Consider the following 24,225-nt stretch of genomic DNA (forward strand, 5'->3'; position numbering starts at 1 on the left):
TGACAACGGCTCTGTATACGCTTATCTTTGTGAGGTTTTTCAGTTGGTTGTTTTTCCAGACTCTTTTGTGTAGTCTTCCAAAGGCGCTATTTGCCTTGGCGAGTCTGTTGTCTATCTCGTTGTCGATCCTTGCATCTGATGAAATGGTGCAGCCGAGATAGGTAAACTGGTTGACCGTTTTGAGTTTTGTGTGCCCGATGGAGATGTGGGGGGGCTGGTAGTCATGGTGGGGAGCTGGCTGATGGAGGACCTCAGTTTTCTTCAGGCTGACTTCCAGGCCAAACATTTTGGCAGTTTCCGCAAAGCAGGACGTCAAGCGCTGAAGAGCTGGCTCTAAATGGGCAACTAAAGCGGCATCGTCTGCAAAGAGTAGTTCACAGACAAGTTTCTCTTGTGTCTTGGTGTGAGCTTGCAGGCGCCTCAGATTGAAGAGACTGCCATCCGTGCGGTACCGGATGTAAACAGCGTCTTCATTGTTGGGGTCTTTCATGGCTTGGTTCAGCATCATGCTGAAGAAGATTGAAAAGAGGGTTGGTGCGAGAACACAGCCTTGCTTCACGCCATTGTTAATGGAGAAGGGTTCAGAGAGCTCATTGCTGTATCTGACCCGACCTTGTTGGTTTTCGTGCAGTTGGATAATCATGTTGAGGAACTTTGGGGGACATCCGATGCGCTCTAGTATTTGCCAAAGCCCTTTCCTGCTCACCGTGTCGAAGGCTTTGGTGAGGTCAACAAAGGTGATGTAGAGTCCTTTGTTTTGTTCTCTGCACTTTTCTTAGAGCTGTCTGAGGGCAAAGACCATGTCAGTGGTTCCTCTGTTTGCGCGAAAGCCGCACTGTGATTCTGGGAGAATATTCTCGGCGACACTAGGTATTATTCTATTTAGTAGAATCCTAGCGAAGATTTTGCCTGCAATGGAGAGCAACGTGATTCCCCTGTAGTTTGAGCAGTCTGATTTCTCGCCTTTGTTTTTGTACAGGGTGATGATGGTGGCATCACGAAGATCCTGAAGCAGTTTACCTTGGTCCCAACAAAGCATGAAAAACTCATGCAGTTTGGCATGCAGTTTTGCCGCCAGCCTTCCAGACTTCTGGGGGGATTCCATCCATACCTGCTGCTTTGCCACTTTTAAGTTGTTCGATTGCCTTATATGTCTCATCCAGGGTGGGAACCTCATCCAGCTCTAGCCTTAGGGGCTGTTGAGGGAGCTGGAGCAGGGCGGAATCTTGGACTGAGCAGGGCGGAATCTTGGACTGAGCGGTTGGCACTGAAAAGAGATTGGAAGTGTTCTGACCATCGGTTGAGGATGGAGATCTTGTCGCTGAGGAGGACTTTGCCGTCTGAGCTGCGCAGCGGGCTTTGGACTTGGGGTGAGGGGCCGTACACAGCCTTTAGAGCCTCGTAGAAACCCCTGAAGTCGCCAATGTCCACGCTGAGCTGGGTTCGTTTGGCGAGGCTAGTCCACCACTCATTTTGGATCTCCCGGAGTTTGCGCTGAAGATGGCTGCATGCGCGACGGAAGGCTTGTTTCTTCTCTGGACAGGACGGCTTTGTAAGGTGAGCCTGGTGGGCAGCTCGCTTCTTTGCCAGCAGCTCCTGGATTTCCTGGCTGTTTTCGTCAAACCAGTCCTTGTTTTTCCTGGAGAAGCCCAGTACCTCTTCAGTGGATTGCAGTATGGTAGTCTTCAACTGACCCTAGAGGGTTTCAGGGGACGGGTCCGTGAGGCGGGTTGCATCGTCGAGCTTTGCTTTGAGGTTTGCCTGGAAGTTTCCTCTCGCTTCGTCTGACTGCAGGTTTCCAACATTGAACCTCTTTCTGGGGGCTTTATTGTTCCTGGGCTTTGGCTTGAAGTGAAGGTTGAGCTTGCAGCGAACCAGCCGGTGGTCAGAGTGGCATTCCGCGCTAGGCATGACCCTGGTGTGGAGCACATCTCGTTTGTCACTTTCTCGCACCAGGATGTAGTCCAGGAGGTGCCAGTGTTTGGATCGGGGATGCATCCAGGTGGTCTTAAGGCTGTCCCTCTGCTGAAAAAGGGTGTTTGTAATGACAAGTCGCTGTTCTGCGCAGAGCTCCAACAGGAGGCGCCCATTGTCGTTGCACTTGCCGACGCCATGCTTGCCCAGGGTTCCTGGCCAGGTTTCTGAGTCTTTGCCGACACGAGCGTTGAAGTCGCCCAGGATGACAACCTTGTCGGCCGTAGGGGTACGTTGGATGAGGTTGCGCAGGTCGGTGTAGAACTTGTCCTTTTCTGCTGGTTCTGCCTGGAGGGTTGGAGCATAGACACTGATGAGGGTGATGTGACGCTTGTTTTGAAGTGGAAGTCGCATGGACATGATTCGGTCCGAGAGGCCTGTCGGAAGGTTTTCAAGTTTGGAGGCAATGAAGCTCTTGACCATGAAGCCTACACCAGATAGGCGTCGTTCATCCGAAGGCTTGCCAGACCAGTAGAGTGTGTAGCCCGCGCCGCGTTCTTGGAGGCTGCCTACATCTGCCAGGCGGACTTCACTGAGAGCGGCTATGTCGATGTCAAGTCTGAGGAGTTCATGTGCAATGAGGGCAGACCGACGTTCAGGTCGGTGGCTGTCAGCCTTGTCTAGCATGGTTCTGATGTTCCAGCATGCTAGCTTGAGTTTGTGAGCATCTTTTGAGGGGGAGGACATGGAGGGGGAGGACGTGGAGGGGGAGGACGTGGAGGGGGAGGACGTGGAGGGGGAGGACGTGGAGGGGGAGGACGTGGAGGGGGAGGACGTGGAGGGGGAGGACGTGGAGGGGGAGGACGTGGAGGGGGAGGACGTGGAGGGGGAGGACGTGGAGGGGGAGGACGTGGAGGGGGAGGACGTGGAGGGGGAGGACGTGGAGGGGGAGGACGTGGAGGGGGAGGACGTGGAGGGGGAGGACGTGGAGGGGGAGGACGTGGAGGGGGAGGACGTGGAGGGGGAGGACGTGGACCTGTCCTCAGGCCTGCGCAAAGGAGCTTTTAGGTGGAGTGCAGTGCGCGCACTACTGGCCCCACCCTTTACACCCATGGTTCGTGTGCCGTGGCCAAGCAAGCTGGGACGTGGCAGCGAGGTCCTTGGGTCGTAGGTTTTTTATCGGAGTGGCCTTCTCCTATGCAGGTTTCTTACCCGGGCTGGAGGAGCCTGCCTCCCCTCCTAGGTCGGTCCATACTGCCCGGACCGGGGCCGAGGCAGCCGCAGCTCACCCTGTGCCTGGACTGGGGCCGCCGCCTCCCACTCCCTGTCCGGATCGGGGCCTCCGCCTGCCTCACTTGACCGAGGCCGGGGCCGCCGTCTCCCCCTTGCTCCTGCCCGTATCGGGGCCGCCGCCGTCTACCCTTCGCCCGGACCGGGGCCGGGGCCGCTGCTGCTCTCCCTGTGCCCGGACTGGGGCCGCCGCCTCCCACTCCCTGTCCGGACCGGGGCCTCCGCCTGCCTCACTCGACCGAGGCCGGGGCCGCCGTCTCCCTGCAATGGTATAACATTAGGAAATAGGTTTCATAATTAGAATTTTTATGAGTCTAGATGGGTGACAAGTTACTAACTCAAATGATAAAGTGATTGAATAAGATACAACTTAGAAAAATCGAGAACATCAAAGTACAATCATTAAAAACAAAGTACGTACCATATATTTCGGCATATAAGTTGACTGTCCAATAGGTCGGACCCCCCCCTCAACTTTTTTAGGCTAATTTTAATGGTTTTATGGTATGCCGGCATATAAATTGATCCCCATTTCTGGGTTGTATGGGCCTCCCAATATTTTTTAATCACCAAGTAACAAAGCTGTAAATTAAGCAAGTTTATTTAAAAAAAAGTTTTAAAAAAAATCTCAACCTACCGGAAAGGAGCGGGGACCTCGCTCTCCTGAATAGGAGTGGCAATGTCGTTCTTCCGGCAGGAGTGGGAACCTCGGACCTACGTGGCAGGAGCAGCAACCTCATTCTCTGGGGCAGGAGCGACCACCTTGTTCTCCCGGCGGGAGCAGGAACCTTTTGCTCAGTAAGCCGAGGTCGGTGCTCCATTCGGTTGAACGAGGTCACTGCTTCTGGAAGCGCTGACTTCATTCTCCCGGCAGGAGCGCCAAGCTCGGCCTATGTGGCTGGAGCAGCGACCTCAGCCTCTCGGGTAGGAGCGGGGACTTTGGGCTCTATAATTGTAGAATGGTCTGGATGGATTATGGCAGTGCCCGGTGGTGGGAAGGGGCTTCCAAGGTCGACTAATAAACCAAATTGACCCTTCCAGGGTTGACTTATATGCTGAATCAGCATCAAACAGGTTTTGAAACAAATTTAAGGTTTCAAGAGTATATCCGGCTTGTATCGACTCCCCCCCCCACCCCACCCCCCCCATTTATTTTTGAGGGTTTTATGACTCAACCCATATGCTGTGATATCTGATATTTAGAAAGGAAAGCAGAACAAACAGCCAAAGTCTCCACACCAAATGGATGTGGTCACTAACTCACTTGTGTTTAAAGTTAAAATTGATAGAGTTTTGATTTGTAATAGTGTCAGATGAATGAAATCAAAATGCTTAACAGACTTGTGCCACAGTCCATAATTATATGTGGAGTAATGTCCACAAAAATCAATGAGATGTTTGAAATCTGGCCTTGCTAATAATATCGTGTCCCATGCTTTTGAATTGCTAAATGTTGGTTTGCAGGTGCAGCAGGCTATCTTAAAGGCAAATGGAATGTTGCCTTCATTGCTGGAGGGATTGAATTAAGGAGCAGGAAAGTTTTGCTGCAACTGTACAAGGTGTACTGGTGAAGTCACGTCTGGAGTACTGAATGCAGTTCTGGTCTCCTTACTTAAGAACTGATGGACAGACTTTGGAGGCAGTCCAGATGAGGTTTGCCAGATTGATTAGAGATGAGGGGAATTAGACCATGAGGAGAAATTTGAGTCATCTAGGACTGTACTTGCTGGAATTTAGAAGGGGATTTTGTAGATAAGTATAAAATTATGAAAGGCATAGATAATATAAAGGTTCGTGTTTTTTCCATTGGTGGGGGAGACCAGAACTAGGGTTCATAAGCAGGGTCGGCACCAGAACGTATATTAGAGGGGGATAATTCAGTGGGAGTGGGTGGCTAACAGGGACCTACCTGTTGACTGGGGTGGGGGGTGGCCGGGGGTTCGATGTTGCTAGCTGGCTGATGCAGGAGGATGTGGGGTGTGTCTGACAGCCAGGGATGACCATGACTGCATGGGGGATGGGCAGAACTCCTCATTTGGGGGGAAATGCCTGTGGATGCCCCCCCCCCCCGGTTCATAGCCTCAATATATTTAGGAAGGAGATGAGGTGGCTTTTCCCAAAGGATGGTGAATCTATGGAATTCGCTGCCCATTGAAGCAGTGACGGCTTCCTCAGAAAATGTATTTAACATGAGGTTGGATAGATTTTTACAAAGTAGAGGAATTAAGGGATATGGAGAAAAGGCCAGTTGGTGGAGATGAGCCTATCATTCGATCAGCCATGATGACATTGAATGGCGGAACTGGCTTGACTGACAGGATGGTCTAATCCTGCTCCCTTTTCTTCTTGTGCTTGAACCAATGAAGGGAGCAGCCAATAAAAACTAACAGTTTATTTTCTAGTTCATTTCCCATCTTAGTTTTTCTTTCGTCGCTGCCATTTTCTACTCGCTGTCCTGAAATCTGTAATATTTTTGCTTCTATTGAGTTCCAAACATTCTTCCTGTTTTAGTTTACTTAGAAACTGTTGTTATGCTGTGCACACGTACATGCACATACATGTTAATGTATGACAATGTTGAAAGTGAAATATTCCTGCCTTTCTGAGGGAGCTGAGGCATCTATTTGATTTTGTCTCGGATCAAGTTTTTTGAAATTCTACCAATGTGTAACTTTCTTAAAGTTATTCACTGGGATAATATCAATGTTCTTCCTGTTTTACACAGAAAACTGTGGCAGCTGGTGATCTCTTTGACTGGTCTCCCCAGTCTGTCATAATGATGGAGCTTCCTAGTTTTGCAGAACATGGGCTCCTTGCCAATTACATTTTATATTTTGAGAACAACTAGGGGTCAATGTGAAGAATAGAAGGGGATCGAATAGAGGTTAATTTCTTTGGGTTCAAGATAATGCCTAAATAGAGAAAGTATGCAGCTGCCAAATTTAAATCATTTTATAATCAAGAAACATTAACAATATCACATTTGAACAACTGACTTGTAAGCCACTCACCTGAATCTGCACTCAAGAGTTGGATTTTTAAAAAAATCAATAATGTAATGTGGAAGCCTATTTTTAAATACATTTTGATACCAGACATAGCAGTCAAATGGTTGTCTAACTGCATGAATGACCCTCCCTTCCTGAAGTTCTCTCCACCAGAATTTCTCTGCCAAGTAGAGGTGTTTGTACTGATAGCACCGACTGAAACATTAGTCCTTTCTTATACCATAGTTTAACTTTGCGATTACTGTCTCAGCTATTGCTGTAACACATCAGGTCAGCCCAATTATCGCGCCTACTGGTCTTTTCAGATTATTTATGAAGAACTCTACATCGCCTTATAATTACATTTTCACTTTTGTTATCAGCTGGAGGAGCAACTGGAGAAAAAATATTGTTTCTTGCGCTCTTGTTGTTCTGAGGTTTCCATGGAAGTTGCATGATCTCTTCTTTTTGAGCTTTCATTGTACTATTTTGATTGCCTGACAAATAGTTTTCTGATTAAATTTGAAGGCAATGTTATTTATTTGGATCAATCCTTTTGACTGAAACTCAAAAACTCTCAAAAAGTATATTGGATATTTTAAAAAAAGATCAAAATAACAAAAAAAGGAAGGAATGATTCATTTTGGGGTAAAGTAAAATTTAAATCAATTCAGGTGAAAATAATCTTTCAACTTCATTTAATGTTGAGATTTTCTTAGATTCATCTTGAAAGAACTAATGAAGTGAGGAACGGCACTTTGATATTACAGCAAACAATGCTTCACTAAAATGAGGACTCTGCATGAGAGATTATTAGGTTGTTTTTAAAAGGCTGCCAGACACAATGATCAGATTTCTCCTGACAATTTCTGGATTCCATTACTCGTGAGTTTCCCCGACTTTGGCAATGGGAAATTTTCTCCTGATTTGCACTCTTCACTAATTTCGAATAAGTCTCTGCCTTTCTCCTCTTAATATGTGCACAGATATATGCTAGTATCCATATAAAATATCTTACTTCACTATTGGGTATATATGAAAAAAAATTTCAGAATGATTAAAGATGGGTCAAGAAATTATTGATTTTCTTCATCCCAATTAGATAAATCTACAGAATCTACACATTTTTGCCTCGATATTTGACTTTTGGGGACATATAAATAATTAGGGTGCAAGATTCTTTATTTGTCATGTAATAAAACAGCTGTAATTTTGCACACAATTGCACTCAAGTCTGACGTAAGCCAGACAAAGATTCGCCATCAGAAGAAATTGCCTGGTGCCCCCTATAGTCAGAGAAAGCGAAGCAAAACAGAGTCCCTTCAGAGTCACCGAGGGTTCATAGATTCATCTCTGCAGCCACACATATCCAAACCATCAACAACCCAGGCTCCAGATCCAAATCTCCAACATAATTTGGAACCCTTCAATGTGCAAAGCCCCTTGGCTTTCCTGATTCCAATTCATTAGGCAGTCAAACAGTCCTAACCAAAGTTCTTCTTATTCCCCTGTGTCTAATACATCAATTTTAATGGCGGCACGGTTGGTGAAGTGGTTAGCGCAATGCCTTTACAGCGCCAGTGACCAGGACTTGATCGGGGTTCAAACCCCATGCTCTCTATAAGGAGTTTGTACATTTTCCCCGTGTCTGCATGAGTTTTCCCCAGAGGCTCTGGTTTCCTCCCACTGTTTGAAACCTACTAGGGGTGTAGGTTAATTGGGTGTAAATTGGGTGGCATGGACTCACAGGCTGAAATGACCTGTTACTGCACTGTATGTCTAGATATTTTTTTTTAAGTATTTCTGTGTCCTTGTACCACCAGCTCATGGGGACATCTTCCCTTTGTCTAATTTGAAGCATTTAAATTAATGTTAATTTGAAGCATTTCTTTGCAAGTTTAAGTAAAAGGAGACTCAAGGATTTCTGATGAATCTCCATTTCTTGTTCAGCTGTTCTTACAATCCCACTTTTTAAAAATGTTTTACTGTCTGAGTCATAAACTGATCAAAGGAACTATTCAATTTCCACTCTGTAGATTTTAGTGGAATAAGTGTAAGGTGAGCTCAGCAAAAGTCAAACAGTTCAGTCAGTTTACTGTGCAAACCGAGAAAATGGATATGTATCACAAACTTACTGAATGGGTTTGCAAAGGGTGCTCTGAGCTCCATCACGTATGCAAGAACCTACAGCAAACTAATGGGAGAAAATCCTGGTCTAAAAATGTATTTCACATTAAGTGAGTTGTGACGATTATAAAAACACTTTGAATTTGCCAAAGATTGTGTTTATTAAATTTAATAGTCTCTAATGGTGATGAGGAATAGAGGGAGGATGTCATTATTTAATTAACACTTCTCAATAGCCTCCCGGAAATATGATCCTGGAGCTTTGCTAAATCTGCCTATCAGTGGCACATTTGTCATTTAGTCATTTCTGTACAACCACAAATAAGCACTTTAAATCATAAGTGGAGACATCCCCAGACTCTGGGAATTCACAAGTATAACATGTTACGTATCTCTGAATTATGGAACAAGCAGTGTGTCTTGGTGTCGTTTGAGAATGCTAACAGGAAGATGCCAGTAAAAACTCGAACAGATGCTCTATCTTTAAATATATTTTTAGTTTCCTTTTTCTCCCCATTTGTTTTAGGGGACTTCTTAAAGGGAAACAGCCCGCCAATCCTGATATTCTGTCCCTCCTTGCTTTATACTTTACCTGAGTTTATAAAGTTCTTGGAAGTATTAATTCTTTATTATGGATTTAGCCATCTTCGACTTCACCATCAGACATTATCAGTGAGCTGATCTTGTCTTGTGAAATATAAAATCTGCAGATATTGGAATCTTGAGCAAACAATGAGCTGCTGTGAAGGAACTTTGTGGGTCAGGCTGCATCCATGGATATAAATAGTCAGTCAACATTTTGCTTCAGGGCCTTTCATTGAGATTAATGTAAGACGAATATCAAGAGTGGAAGAAAAGGACTTCTTTTCCATTAACCATGATACTGTATAACACTCTTTAAAATATTGCTCTTGCAAATCTAAATATAATGCATACAGCCAGGTCTCCCACAAGGACAGGAGAATGTTCTGATGCAACGATGGAATGGTGAGCTCTCATAAGAATCGCAAGGATCTCTTTCTGAACTCTTCGCCATTAATGAGGTAGCTGTGTGCATTCTTCAAGTATTACCTTTTGATTATTTTCTCTAATCTAAACCACCAGCACTTGCACATCCCAATTCAACCATTCCACTTGAAGACGTCAAGTGCGATTAAAGAAAACAGGCATTCCCTTCTGATTTTCCTTGTCATTGCAAAGCACCACACGATTGACAAGATACTGAGATCCTGTGGTGATTTTAAAAATAATTAACTCTCTAAGTGAGCTCAAAGTATCCAACTTGCATTAAAACCAGTTAGGTATATGTAGCTCAATACATCAGGTGTAAATTGCCACATGCCAACCATCACAGTTATGAGTTGGAAAAGAATTAGCTATTGGAGGAACTCGGTGAGTTGAGCAGCATCAGTGGAGGGAAAGGAGTTGCTGATGTTTTTGGTTGAGACCCTGCATCAGGATCCAAAATGTACGCTATTCTCTTATCTCCACTGATGCAGGTTGACTCTCCGAACTCCTCCAGCAGGTTTTAGTGTGCAATGAAGAATCAGTTCTCTGTGACCTAGTCCTGAGTTCAAAACCATTCATCCTACTTCTCAAGGATCATCTTATTGTTAGTCTCAGATTGTTGAAAACGGGTAAAACAAAGCTTTAGTGTGAAGATTTATTGGGAAGGGATGAGGAGTTTAAGTATTGTAAATTGTGTTCACTGTTCAAATTGATCCATTGTTTTTTTCACAAAGGAATGGAGTTGTACAGTGTATCCATTTAAGATCAGATATGATTTTGTTGTTCTTCAATCTCTCGCACGATCAGATTGAATTTAGTACACGGGGAAGTTCCTAGTGTTAATTGTTATCTTAATATTGAGTAACAGACTCCGACAGATGTACTCATGCTGGTATTTTGTATATGGATTTCAACAGTCCCATGAAAATTGACATTCTGCATAGTGAAGCCAGTGGAGCTATTAACTATGTTTAGCAGGTTTGTTTGGTCTATAAGGAACGGGTTGCTGCAATATCATTGATAATATTCTGCATCATTAGTTATGGGATCTTGGTTAGGGCGAGGCATTCTGAATCATTTCCACCCCCTTTCCTCAGCCAGAAACTGTAACATTTGTATTCTCTGGTGAGTATGGAGCAGTGCAAATAAACCTAGGTTTTCCTGTTCCCAAGGACTCACAACCGGACTTTATGCTTGCATGTGTCACTTCTGTGTGGCTGGGAGTTGCTGTATGTTGCATATTTCCAAATGTGAAAAACAATAACCTGATCAGCATTCCTAACTTTTTTTTAAAAAGAAAGGTGATCCACAGGAGCCTTTTTAAGCAGAATTTCATGCGTCACATAACCACATACAGTGGTAGCTTAGAGGAAGGAATTCAATGGAGGAGCATGAGGCAGAGAGCTTTACAAGGATTTGCCCAGTTTAGGGCCTTGGCAGCGGAAGATACAAGAATAGTGAAAACTTTAAAATCTACATAAATTAATGAGCGGAATTGGATGAGTGGAGATGCATTTGAAGTACTGTGGTGTTGGAGAAGATTATAGAAGTAGAAAGGGTTGAGCCTGTGGAGGATGCAAATAAGGTCTAGAATTTTAACTTTGAGCTGTGGCTTAACTCGGACCACTGCACACAAGGTAGATTCTGAGCAGGACAGTGTGAGTTGGGATATAGACTGTAGAGTTTTGTATGACATCATTTTTTTTAGAGGACTAATATGATAGGAGGAAGTTCATGAATTTGCCTGGTCTAGAATTGACAGATGATGGTTTCAGCCAATGACCCGAGTTTGAGTTGGGAAATGAAATAGAAGGGGAAGTAATTTTGCTAAGAATAAAAATGTGGTAGATTCAGTTAACAAAAATAATCTGTAAATTGCATTTTTATTCTCATGGATGTCAAAATACAAAGCCCCACAAAGCATTGTTACCTTTTGATGAGCTGTGGCTATTTCCAGATGTAGTTAAATGATACCGTTAGAAATAAAACCCATGTGGTAAATGTCCAGTTTATCTTCCAGGATTTTGTGTGATGTTAGTGTTGGTTGCAAGGCCAGGATTTATTGTTAATTCCTAATTACCTTTAAGAATGGGTGATAATTAACCTATTTGAACTACTGCAGTCCAACAGGTGAAGATGCTTCTGCCTACCATTAGGTGGGAAATTCCTGGTTTTAGATCAAACAATGATGAGTGAATATCACTCTATCTCCACATTGAAACTGCAGGTGGTTGTGTTTCCATCTCTCCACTACTATTGCCCTTCTCACTGTTAATATTGTGGGATTGGCATGAGTAAATGGAGTAGCTAAGGCAGGTAACAACTGTGGGCTTTATTGATGTATACACTGCAGTCATTGTGCATTGGTAATAGAATGAACATTGATTTGGGGTGGTGGACCAGGTGCCAGTTGAGTGGCCTGCTTTGTCCTGCATAGTTTCAAACTCCTTTAATGCTGTTTGAGGAGATGCAGACAAGTGGAAAGGATTCTTTCAGGTTGCAATGCCTCGTGGCCGGTGGCCTTGTGCCTCGTGGCCGGTGACCTTGTGCCTCGTGGCCGGTGGCCTTGAGCCTCGTGGCCGGTGGCCTTGTGCCTCGTGGCCGGTGGCCTTGTGCCTCGTGGCCGGTGGCCTTGTGCCTCGTGGCCGGTGGCCTTGTGCCTCGTGGCCTTGTACCTCGTGGCCGGTGGCCCGGCGGCTGGCGGCCAGTGGCCCGGTGGCACGGTTGGTGTAGCGGTTAGGGCAATGCCTTTGCAGTGCCAATGATCGGGATTGGAACGGTTTGTATTCCACACTGTCTCTATGTACGTGTGGGATTTTTCTAGGGAATCCGGTTTCCTCACACCCTTCAAAAATGGTGTAGGGAAACTGGGGTTAAAATGGATAGGCATAGACTGTAGAGTTGAATTGGGCTGTTACAGTGCTGTATGTCTAATTAAAACATTTAATTAGAAAAAAAACTTTAATATTTAGCGCTAACTTATTTGCTACAAAATATCCAGCTTCACATTTGCTCTTGTTACTATCGAGCTTAAGCTTCATTGAGTTCTTGGTCAATGGTGATCCATCAGGATATTGAAGGTGGGGAACTCAGCTCTGGCAATACCAAGGAATGTTCGGTAAAGTAATGTATTTGTGTAAATGAAAAACAGATATTGATTTTTTTTATTATTTAAATTGGAGCATGGTAACGGGCCATTTCGGCCCCTGAGTCAATGATACCCAATTAAACCGCAGGCGCTGGAACCTTTTTGAATGTTTCGGGGAAATCTGTAATAATGTGGAAATTTTAAGTGTGCATATGAGGTTGTGCTTGAATGGCACTGAGAAGGGAACCGACAACAAAATTCGGAATCCACCCCAAGCAAAACTCCACAGCACCCGTGGCCATGGATACCACGGATCGGTTCAGTTTGCAGCTGAACATGCGCTTCCTGGTCTTTGTTTCCAGGGGTTACAGACCCATGCAGATCTGCATTAGTGGAAGGAAGTTCAGTATTTGGTGATGTGGAATAGATGGAGTTAGGAATGATGTGGCTGTTATGTTAAATTTAGGGAGAGCAGGGTGGGAGTGGGTTTTCCAATTGCAGGGTTGGGATGGAGGCCAGAGATGGGAAGGTAAAGTGAGGTGAGGAAGGATGTAGACTAGTGCTTTTTCAAGAAGCCCTCCCAGTTTAGTGCTGGTGAATGTTACAATGAAGACAAATGTTCGGTCCAGTAACATTATACAAATAGCTGTATGGTAAATGACCAGTTCATGTTAAACATTTGATAATTTTATTGGGATCTGAGTCCAGAATTTATTGCCTATCCCAAACTCCCCTTCTTGTCGTAGAGTTGTACAGTATTGTAACAGGCCTCTTGCCCCATGGCATTTATACTGACATTGTGTCTACCTATATTAGTCCCACATGTCAGCATTAATTCCACATGTCTCTATGCAGATACGTATTCAAACACCTGTCAAGATCATACTTAAATATTGTGACTCGTCCTGCCTCTGCTCATTCCAGATATTCACGATGGCTTGTGTGGGGGGGGGTGGAATGTACATTTCAGATCTTTTTCAAACCTCTTCCTTCTTACCATAAACCATGGGCCATTTTCTGGTTGTGTTGTGGATAAATTAATCAAATTGACTTGGGTTTCATGATCAAACTATTGTACACAAATAAAAAAGTGATGTATATATTCAAAGGAAGGAAGTTTAGGAATTGTGGCTCATCAGTGAGTTGTCAAAATCTTTGGACAAAACAGTCTTTCAAATAATTTTTTTATTAAGGTTAAAGGAAATCTATGCACACATTTTAAATTTAGCATGGTAACAGGCCCTTCCTGCCCCCAGGCCTATACTGCCCATATAGCCCAATTAACCTACAACTCCTGTATGTATTGGAGGGAGGAAACCCACTTAGACACAGGGAGATAGGACATACTCCTTACAGAAGGTGGCGGATTTGAACCCTGGTTGCTGGCACTGTAATAGCATTGCGCTTACCTCTGTGCTAACCTGCTGCTAACAATTGGCAACTTATCACATTGGTATTTTGGACGAAAGCTTCATAAAGCCATTTTCATGCCCCACACAGAAAGACTTGCCCCATTATTCCTCAATTCAATTTTCATACAAAAGCCAACGTGCTGATCTTATTTTTAAACCCTTTCCTTACAGTATGGGTTTAATTAAGTGACCTGGTTTATTGCATATTTTCTAGTCTGGCAAGGCAGAGATCAATGGAAGATGATGAAGAATTTGAAAAAGCTCGTCGGCGTCAGAACCGAAAGAACAGTCTAGTGATGGATAATGGAAGTATTGCTGAGGAACAAGATGTATCTGAAAACAGGTAATTGTAATTAGATGTATTCTCTGCAAGAAAAAAAAAATCATTGTTTTGACTTGGAAACAAGCTGTAAGGGTGATACTGGCAGCAAAGTGATCCATCATTCAACAAAATTGAAGATGTTCAAACTTCACTTTCTAGCTCAATCCTATATTTCTTCCTGTAGGTGCAAAAATTCCCTTGTTCTTGGCCATCAATATACTGAGCATTCATAGGCCTCTGTGATCTGATGCCCAAAGGCTTCACCACATACAGGGAAGAAATTTAACCTCATCTCAGTCCTGAATGGCCAATACTGACACTATTTTATTCAAAATCTCCAGAAAGGGAAAGAGCATCTTTCCTGCGAGCGAGTCTCAGAATACAATGTTGAAATGAGGGCACCTTTCATTCTTCTGAACGCTGAGAAGTAGAGTCCCATCCCACTTCACTCGATGACCACATTGAAGGATTTAACAGAAATGCAATTAGGGTGGGTGTGGTGATATGTTTCCTCCATTGCATATAGTTATGGTTGACTATATATGGAGCTGGCCCTCCCACTGATGACTCATACCCTATGACTCCTCCCCTGTGGTCCTGGGCCATAAAGGTTGAGCCACCTCTCCCTTCCCGCCATTCCTATACCTGGATCTGGGCCAGCAAGTTTCTTCTGTACATTAAAGCCTATTGTTAGCCTATTCTTTGTGGTTACTGGTAGTGCACTGCAGTGGGGCTGCTAGTTTAATGTAATGATGTGGAGAGGTACAAGAGAAGAAAGGGGTGAGGGAGATGGGTTCGAAAACAAGATACAGAAACAGGAAAGGAAAGGAAACAAAAAAATATATATTATAGGACAAAATTAAAAGTTAAATATACTTGGTGACAAAATACTCATGAGGGATAAGGTAGAGAAAAAAAGGAATAAATGTTGAACAGAAATGAATGGTATTAAGAACAAACTTCAGGAAGACATTGCTTTGACTAGAAGCCAGAGGCATGGATCTGTTGGCCATACTCTACAATGATAATTAGTGAATGTAAATTGAAGTAATTAAATAAATCTGGAATTTAAAAAAAAAGTTTATATCGATAATGGTGTTATATAAAAAATGCAACTGTTTTTGAGTAAGGAAATCCACCATCTAATCCTCAGTTTGTCCTATATGTGAACTCGATCACCCTGCAGTTTTGTCTAATAAATGTCCTCTGAAATAACTTAATATGCCTGTTTGATCAGGGACAATTTGGAAGGACAATAAACCAGCCCAGGCAGAACAATTCATGGATTCAAAAAGGGACTTATTCCATTGGCAATATTTCCTCATGATTTTTTGTTATTTGAATTGTGCAAGTAGTCCATAAATGTGCAGGGTTGTGAAGGAATGAATGTTACGCCAAGGAGAAGAGACTTACTGAGGATGCCAGGATTTAAAAAGCTTAGCTATTGAGGAAAAAAACTCTTCTGAGAAATTAGTGCTAGTTTAAACAAGTTAACAAACCAGTATCTAACAAGCTTATACATGTCTCTTTTGACATGCTAAAATTTAGCAGAGGTTGAGGTCTAAATCTTTGTGTGTTACTGAACAGGCCTTGCTCTCTGAAAGTCCTTGCCCGCATCTATCAGGTCTCCCCTGGGCCTCCCATTTTCCAGAGATAACAACCCAAGTTTTCCTCATTTCTCTCCATAACTCATCAGCACTAACCAGGCAACAATCTAGTAAACCTCTTCTGTACCCCAGCCAAAGCTTCCACATCCTTGCGGGACAACTAGAATTGCACACTGTATTCCATTTGCAGCTTATGCAAAATTTTGTGGAGCTGCAACGAAGCATAACATAGGATATGCCTTGTTTACCACCCCATCTACTTGCATGGCCATTTTCAATGAGCTTTCAAAAAGTGTCATAAGAGGGTTTGATAAGGACAAAGCTAATTATTCCTACTGTGCATGGCATATCAAGAAAACATTGCCAAAAGATTGTGAAATTCACTGCCTTGTAGAGGAGTGTTGGGTGCTGATGGGAGGAATTTTTCTGGGATTAAACACTGGCCAAGATCATTTAGACCAAATAGCCTTCTCACAGTGGGGGAAAAAAATAAATCTGCAGGTGTTGCAGAAATAAAAACAGAATAGTGCTCCAAATATTCAACAGGTCAGTCAAAGTGTGGTGAGAGAGAAAAATGTTTAGTCCAATTTTGCAAGATAAGAGCACTCTGTTTCATAGATGTACTGAGCATAAAATACCTATAAAGTAGAATTGTCAAAAGAGAGCTGGGTCAGAATAAATAGTCGAGGTACTTTTTATATTCTGAATAGTAATATATGATGGCTTTGACTATTTTCCCTAGATTTTGAATATTTTCCAGGTGTTGGGTAAGCTGTTTTTTTTTTAAATATTCAAAATAAGTTTTATTTATAACTTTTTTTCTCAATGATAGCATTTCTACTTCCAAATTTGGAAACCAATCCAATATACTGCATCACAAAACAAATAATCTGTAGTGCAGGTTTAATAAAAGCTTGAAATTTAATCACCTCAATCTAGGTAATAAAATTACAGATGCAAGAAATAACTTGAATCTTTAATAGGTTGTGCACTTTTGCTGTACCTTGTTAATTATTTTCACAGTGGAGCACTTTGGAGTTGTTAGAGGCCTCCCATTGAAGGAAGGCCAAAGCAGAGGCACAAAAAAAATACACACTTTCCCCTTTGGAATAATGAAAAATTGGCTCATCTCCAAAGTGCTCCTACTTGCCGGGGGGATAAAAAAAGACGAGGTACCTTGAATTGTTTACTTTGGAGTTGGCTGAGATGATCTACTCTTATTCATTTACATATAGCATGGACATTTTCCCTCTCTAACAGAGAGAGACAACACATTCTAAGGCTGCAGCTATACTGTGGAACTGATCTGACAGTGCCTGATTCAATGGACAGTTTGCACATAGCAACTTTGTTTGAGACCATCAGCCTCGAATGCTACTCTTTGAACCTTGCCATCAAAAGTACTAATTTCTGATCTCAGCTGTTTTTTAAAAAATTAGACTTGCACATTAACACATGCTCCCCATGAGCCTCCCACAAATACACCAATTAACCTACAATTACCATTTCTTTATAGAAAAGTGTGGGAGGAAACTGGAGCACCTGGAAGAAACTCATGCAGACACCAGGAGAATGTACTGGTGCCTTACGGATAGTGCCAGATTCGAACCTGGGTCAGTTGCACTGTAACCACTACACTAACCATGTTGTCCCAAATTTTAAATGTTTTGGGATGGGGGGGCATAGGAACATAGGAACATGGGAAGTAGGAACAGGAGTAGGCCAAAAATGGCCCATCGAGCCTGCTCTGCCATTCAATATGATCATGGCTGATCTAATTTATGAAAACTATATTAACAAGAATGAGAGGGAAGGCACGTGAGGGAGAGCACAGAGGTTATCTGCTCTTTAAAATATACAATATCTGCATTGGGTTTTAACCTATGAAATGTTCCCTGATGTAACACCAAAGTTCCAGATCGATATTATGTTGTGTCAAATTCCAACCACTTTGCGTTGTCTTCCTGCAGGTCCCAGATACTAATAATTACAGAATAACAAAGTTGCAACTTTTCCTTAATTTATTTTCTATATCATAGCTGAGTTTCTCATTAATGTCAGAAGCTTCTGTTTCTTAGTTAAAGTGCAAATTTGTGCACTGTTCTGGTGGGTTGACATTATTCCCTCTGGCCTGTTCAATGGCTCAAGACTGCCGTTTTAATTAAATTTTATAGACTTCATTTTGTGGGATAAGTTAAACAATGAACACTTGTGGAGCAAGGTTATTACAAGGAATGGTGGTACAGGAAATGACTACTTTTGACTATATGAATTCCTCATTGAATTAAGGTCAAGTTGGTGATTGATTCACAGAGTGTTACAGCATATCATAAATATCTTTTTCCTAACAAAATTGTTTTAAACCAATTATTTCCATCCATAATTAAGCACTGCATTTAATGCACAAGAAGAAATGTCTCCACACTCAGAAGATGAAACTGTTTCATTTGCTGAAATGTTGAAGAAGAGAGAAGAGGATAAAAGGCGCAATCAGCATGAGACTTTGCAAAGTTTGAAACTAGCGAAGCTTGGCTCCGAATCAAAAAATGAAGGGGAAAGCAACAGCATGCAGGGGAATGAAAACAGGACGCCAAAAATGTGGGAAGTACCCACCAGAACACAGAGGAAGCAATCAGAAGACAATTTCCGTGGAAAACCTAGTGCAAGCACTTTGATGGTGAGTGTCATACTTCCAACAAAACATGGCTACAAATTATGTGAGGGTTGTTGAGGGTTAAATTTAAAATCTCCAATTTCTTGCAGTAAGTTGGGTGGCACCATGCTTCAGGGCTGAAGTGTATATACTGCAATTGCAATGTTGTATTCTGATAAGTTATATTAACAAGAATGAGTGGGTCGGCCTCCTATGTTCTAGTGTGATAATGGACTCAGCCTCCTTGTAACACTAGACCCTCAATAGAACATTTGAGGTGCTACTGTAGAGTCATCATTTGGCATGTTATCTTTACAGTGTTGCTCTGGGCTGCTGGTAGGATAGTATATTGTGGTAACTAGTGCCTTCAAATTGTTCTTAAATCCAACATTGATTCATCTAAAGTCTTTATCCTTGGATTAATCACCAATTTGAATATCCACTGAAGTCAGCAGTGCTAATATTTTCTGGTTTGCTCTTCGTTTATTAGCCCATTCATGTTACAGTATGTGATTGAGCCTCATGAAGTTCTTCTGCATTATTGGAGTAGATCAGTTGATGGATTTCCATTTCATAGCATGAAAGAATCACCTATGAAGAAATTATATGGAAGGTAAAATCTGGAAAATTTCCCAACACACAGTATAAAAATGAAACAACTGTTCAGAATTAATCTGCGTGTAAATATTTATAGAATCATAGTTAAAGGTCTTGCTGAGACCACACCTGGTGTATTGTACACAGTTTTCGACTCTTTTTGTGTGGAGTGATATACTCGCATTGGAGGCTGTTCAGAGAAGGATCACAGAGATGCTTCAGAGGTGAAGGATCTGTGCTATGAGTGGAAACTGAGGAAGTTAACCCTATACATTTGGGCTTAGAACAATGGGAGGTAATGTGATTAAAGCAAGTAGGATTCTGTGGAGGCCTTGCAGGCAAGATGCTCAGAAGTTGCCTCCTCACAGAAAAATCTAGCAGTAGGGGGCAGAGTCTCAAATAGATTCATTCTTTTGAATTTCCTCCCCAAGTGAATTCTTAAGATTGAGTTATTGAATGCATTCAAGATTGAATGTATAGTCTAAAGGGAAATAAAGGTTGTATAGAAATGTGCAGGAAAGTGGAGCTTAGAATTTTCTCAAAGGCAATTGCACACAACAATAAATAGCTTTCACTGTTAAACACAATCCCCACAGCAATGAGTGTGATAAAATTGCTATAAAATGTGTATCATAATGATGTTTCTGAGACCATGTATTTTCATGTCTTTCAATTGTATTTAAGATTGCAGTCCCAAGGTACAAGTTCAGAGTACTTCATTGGTTATGATGTTAATATTGTCATTTATCTGAAGTATAATCTCTAAGGACTGATTTTATTAATCCACACCCAAATCACAAATTTGTTAATTATACGAACAAGAGCTCAACTTTCCAAACACCTGAGAAAAAAATATTTGGGGGTGGGGGTGGGAAATAAATATTTTGAAGGTTGGAAGTCCAAACCTTAAAATAATAATAATATTCTTTGACACTACTGATTGATGGTTGAGAGGAACTAAAGACTAAATGTCTGCTTTATTTATTGCTTCCATCATTCGTGGATGTTGGGGCATGTGGGTGTCTCATCTTGGAAAAGCAATAATCTTAATTAGACTTAAGTTTGCCTTAGAATGGTAGAGCTGTAACATCATGAAAGCAGGACACTCAGCCTGGTGAATCCATACTGACTTTAGCTAAGAATGAGACCTGCCCTCTCTTCACAGAGTCCTGTCCATTGCCTTACACCCCATGTACCACATTGCTGCAGCATCTGAGGGTTTTTCAATGGCTGGGTGTATGGATAATGAAATATTTATTATTTTAGATATACAAGATGATAACAGACTCTTCCAGCCCACGAGCCTGTGCTGCTCAAATGCACCCATGTGAATAATTCACCTACGAATTCCATATGTCTTTGAAAATTTGGAACATTTGCCAACTCCACAAAGCGTGCCATTTTTTGCGACACTCCCTTCAGCATCACCCCTTCCTCCAATCACCTCTAAGGTTTATTTCTCCCTCATTTCCCTCTCCCCTGACATCTCTTTCAAACATTTTGTTCTTCCTTTTCTTGTTGCCACCTTCCTCTTGGAATGATGTTTGAGGGTTGTACTTGACAGCTTTGGCAGCCAGTTAGATGTTGCAGCTACTATTCTGTGGGTGTTGCTGGTTGAAAGCAGGGCCTGTTCTGCCACGTCAGGAAGACCTTTGACCAGAGATTACTACTGAAAGGATTATTAGGAGAAAAGTTTGAATTAATTTTGGAATTAATCTGGAGAAAGCTCTTCTGCTTGTACAATGCTGGTTGAATGACTTAAGGAGAAACTCTGTCCTGGAGTCAATCAATTCCTGTCCAGTTTTTGTGCCTGAGTAAAGAAACTAACATGGTTTTAGTTTAGTTTATTTATACAGCACATTTTAAAACTATTCACATTGACCAAAGTGCTGTACAGATCATAAATTATATCTTAACTAAAGAAGCTATTTAAAGAGAATCCAAATTTGCAGAGAATCAAAATTTGCTAACAAAACAAAGAAAAAAAGGAGAGGGGGAGGGGGTTAACTAATTGTGTGACTGACACAAAGGAGTTTACAGTAAAAGTCTAAAACTCTGGATGCCGGAAATCGAGACTATCCAAGAATCTGGACACTCAAACATTTTAAATTTAGCGGGCTTTTGTGTGTGCATGCGAAAGTGCCACAGTTGCACAGTGGCAACAAATGACCATGCTTCATACAGGAAGTCTTATCACAAAGAAATTCATATCAGAATCTGAATTTATTGTCAAGAGCAAGTTGTGAAATTTGTTTTATGGCAGTATCACACTGCAAACATTTATATAAACCACCTTACAACAAAAAATAAAAATAGTATACAAAAGGACAAAGTAAGGCACTGTCTTTAGTTAATTGATTATTGAGGAATATGATGGCAACAGGGAAGAAGCTGTCCTTGTGCTGCCGAGTGATCATCTTTAAACTCCTATACATTTTTTCCCAATGGTAGCAGAGTGAAGAGGGCATGGCCTGGGTGGTAGGGTCCTTGAGGATAGAGGCTGTTTTCTTAAGATACCATCTCTTGTAGATAACCTCAATGGAGTAAAGTCTGGTGCCTGTGATGTCGCAGGCCGGTTAACAACCCTCTGGAGTTTTTTTTCTTGTCCTGATCATTGGTACTTTTGTACCAGACATTGATGCAACCAGCCTGAATCCTCTCCACGGTGTACCGATAGAAATTTTCGAGACCCTTTGGTGCCATACTGAATCTCCTCAAATACCTCACAAACTATAGCCGCTGGTGAGCCTTCTTTGTGATTGCATCAACGTGGAGGCTCCAGGACAGGCATGCCGTGGAGATCTTGACACCCAGGAATTTGAAGTTCTTGGCCCTCTCCGCTACTGAGCCCTTTATTTGTATACTGTATTTTTCTTTTACAATGTTAATTTTTAAACAAAATTTCAAGCATTACATGCTTTTATTTGTAGTAAAAAAAAAGTGTTCATTTTTGTCGTTGACTTTATTTTTCTTTAAAACTGCTCATTTTGATAAATGAAGCATGCTGGATTTGCTGAAGGACAAACTATCACAATTTATCTGTCCATCTCTTCTTTATTCCTCATTAAATTTGAATTTTAATAGTACTGCTAGAGAATCCAGAACACCCAATCTCTGAGCAGTCCAGATTATAGGATTTTTACTGTAGTGAGGTTAAGTATGTAGTCAAGATGCTAGTAGATGTGGTGCGTTGTGAAGAAATAAAAGGATATACAATTCGGAATGAAGAATTAACAGGCAAATTATTATTTAAATGGAGAGAGATCATAAAGGCTTCAGACCAATGGGTTCAGCAGTCCATGTGCAGGAAACAATAAAAAGTTGTCACATAGACATACAAGTAATTTGGGAAGAATGAGAGGATGTTGACCCTTATGTAGTGTGTACTGGAGTCCAAAAGGAATGGAACTGGGATACCAAACCTACATCACACAGTTTAGGACTCCTTATTTAAGCAAGAATATACCTGCAATGGAAGCAGTAAAGGTCAGCAAGTTGATTGGGTTGAAGATATTGACATTTGGGGAGAGGTTGAACAATTTGAATCAGTGTTCATTGGGGTTTCGAAGAATGAGTCACCTTACTGAGACAGAAAAGAAAACTCTGAAGGGGATTGATGAGAGAATCTGTGAGGATGTTTTTTTTTCCCCAGTGAAAGCATAATTTCAGATTAAGAAGTTTTCCCAGTTGAGTCATTATTATACAACATGAAAACGGGCCTTTTGGCCCATGTCCATACCAGCTGTTGTTCCTTCAGCACTCATGATTCCTCATGCTGTGGCCCTTATCAAAAATGCACTTGACTCCATCATCCCATAAGGTAGTGTGTTCCAGATGGCAACCATCCAAATAAAAATGTTCATCTCAAATTCCTTCTGTTTCCTGTCCCTTCAGTCTCTATCATCTGGTTATGGTCACCTCTGCTCAGAAGAAATGTTTCTCAGCCTCCATTTATACCCCTCTTATTCCTCTTGGCTTTCTCTTTCCTCCAAAGGAAACAAGCCCATTCTGTCCAATTTCTCTTGCTAGGAACCAAAAGTAGAGAGTGGGAATGTGGTGTTGAGGCCAAGATTGTATCTGCTGTGATCTAACTGGTGGAATGGCCCTGAAGGGTTGATTGACCACCTCCTGCTGTGCTTCTTGCGCTCAGTTGTATCATAATGATCCTGTTCAAAGAGTGAATAAAGTCATGCATTAGGCCTCAGCATCAAATGTTGACATAGCACAGTTGATCCCAACCCAGTCAATCTCTCAGTCCTCAAAAACGCATGAATACTGGTGCCTTGATTGGTATAGATGTTGCATAGTCCCACACCTGCCTCGTCTACTCTGACAGCATTACCCAAACTCAAGCTTTCTGCCACTGTGTCATATAAGCATAACAGATGCACCACCACCTCCAAGTCGTACATTGCAGTCCTTTCATCATCAAATCTAAAGAAACTTTTCCCAGCAGCACCATAAATCTTTTCATCAGAAGGTCTGCAGTTATTCAGGAAGGTAGCTCACCATCTGCTTTGTCAGGGTAGTCCAGGATGGGCACCAAATGCTGTCTTTGTTAGCGATACCCAGATTCTAAACAGTGGACAGCTTTAAAAGAAAAATGAATAACTGTTGTTTGAATTGAGGTAATAAGTTCCATCTGCTGTGAAAAGAGATCTTGGTCCACTTAATTACAAATTATGCTGTTTAGATTTGCAGATGATGCAGTTTATCTATAAATAACAAACCTTTTGGCACACAAATTAAAATGGCTGTTTGATAATAAAGTATGATGTCAAAGCGATCAGCCGCCTTGTTGTCGTATTCATGCAGTTGATTGCTGAATGTGTATTCGGTTTAAATTAACCACACCAACACTATATTGGTTGTGTGCAGAGAATTAGAAATTCTCATTGCCAGTCACCTGTTTGTATACATATTGTTGGAAAATGCAAGTAACTTACAAAGGTGAGTGCCATTTCCAAACAGAAGTTAGGATCCAATGTAACTGGACTTTTTCTAAGCTGCCGTGAATCAGAATTTATTGTCATGAACATGTCACAAAATTGTTGTTTTTGTGGGAATGTTACAGGTGCAAAAATGCTATAAATTAGGTTTTTTAAATTAAAAAAAATCTGTTAAGGAAGTGGAAAGTGAGGTAGTGTCTGTGGTTCATTGTTCATTCAGAAATCTGATGTCAGAGGAGCAGAAGTTTTTTACTGTTGGGTGTTTGTCCTC

The 24,225-nt window shown here is 42.0% G+C and overlaps 1 protein-coding gene across 4 annotated transcripts in view; it reads left to right on the plus strand.

The window, feature by feature from the left end:
• The window catches only part of LOC138765033 (ladinin-1-like), a 100,768-nt gene that overhangs the window by 24,985 nt on the left and 51,558 nt on the right, over nt 1-24,225 (plus strand). For all 4 annotated transcript variants that reach the window (XM_069941676.1, XM_069941677.1, XM_069941678.1 and 1 more), the window contains 2 exons: nt 14,041-14,169; nt 18,144-18,432. In XM_069941676.1, coding sequence (XP_069797777.1) covers nt 14,041-14,169; nt 18,144-18,432 — 418 coding nt within the window. The remainder of the gene's footprint in view (nt 1-14,040; nt 14,170-18,143; nt 18,433-24,225) is intronic.

Source organism: Narcine bancroftii, chromosome 5 (genome assembly GCF_036971445.1).
Source record: "Narcine bancroftii isolate sNarBan1 chromosome 5, sNarBan1.hap1, whole genome shotgun sequence".
NCBI classification, from domain to species: domain Eukaryota; kingdom Metazoa; phylum Chordata; class Chondrichthyes; order Torpediniformes; family Narcinidae; genus Narcine; species Narcine bancroftii.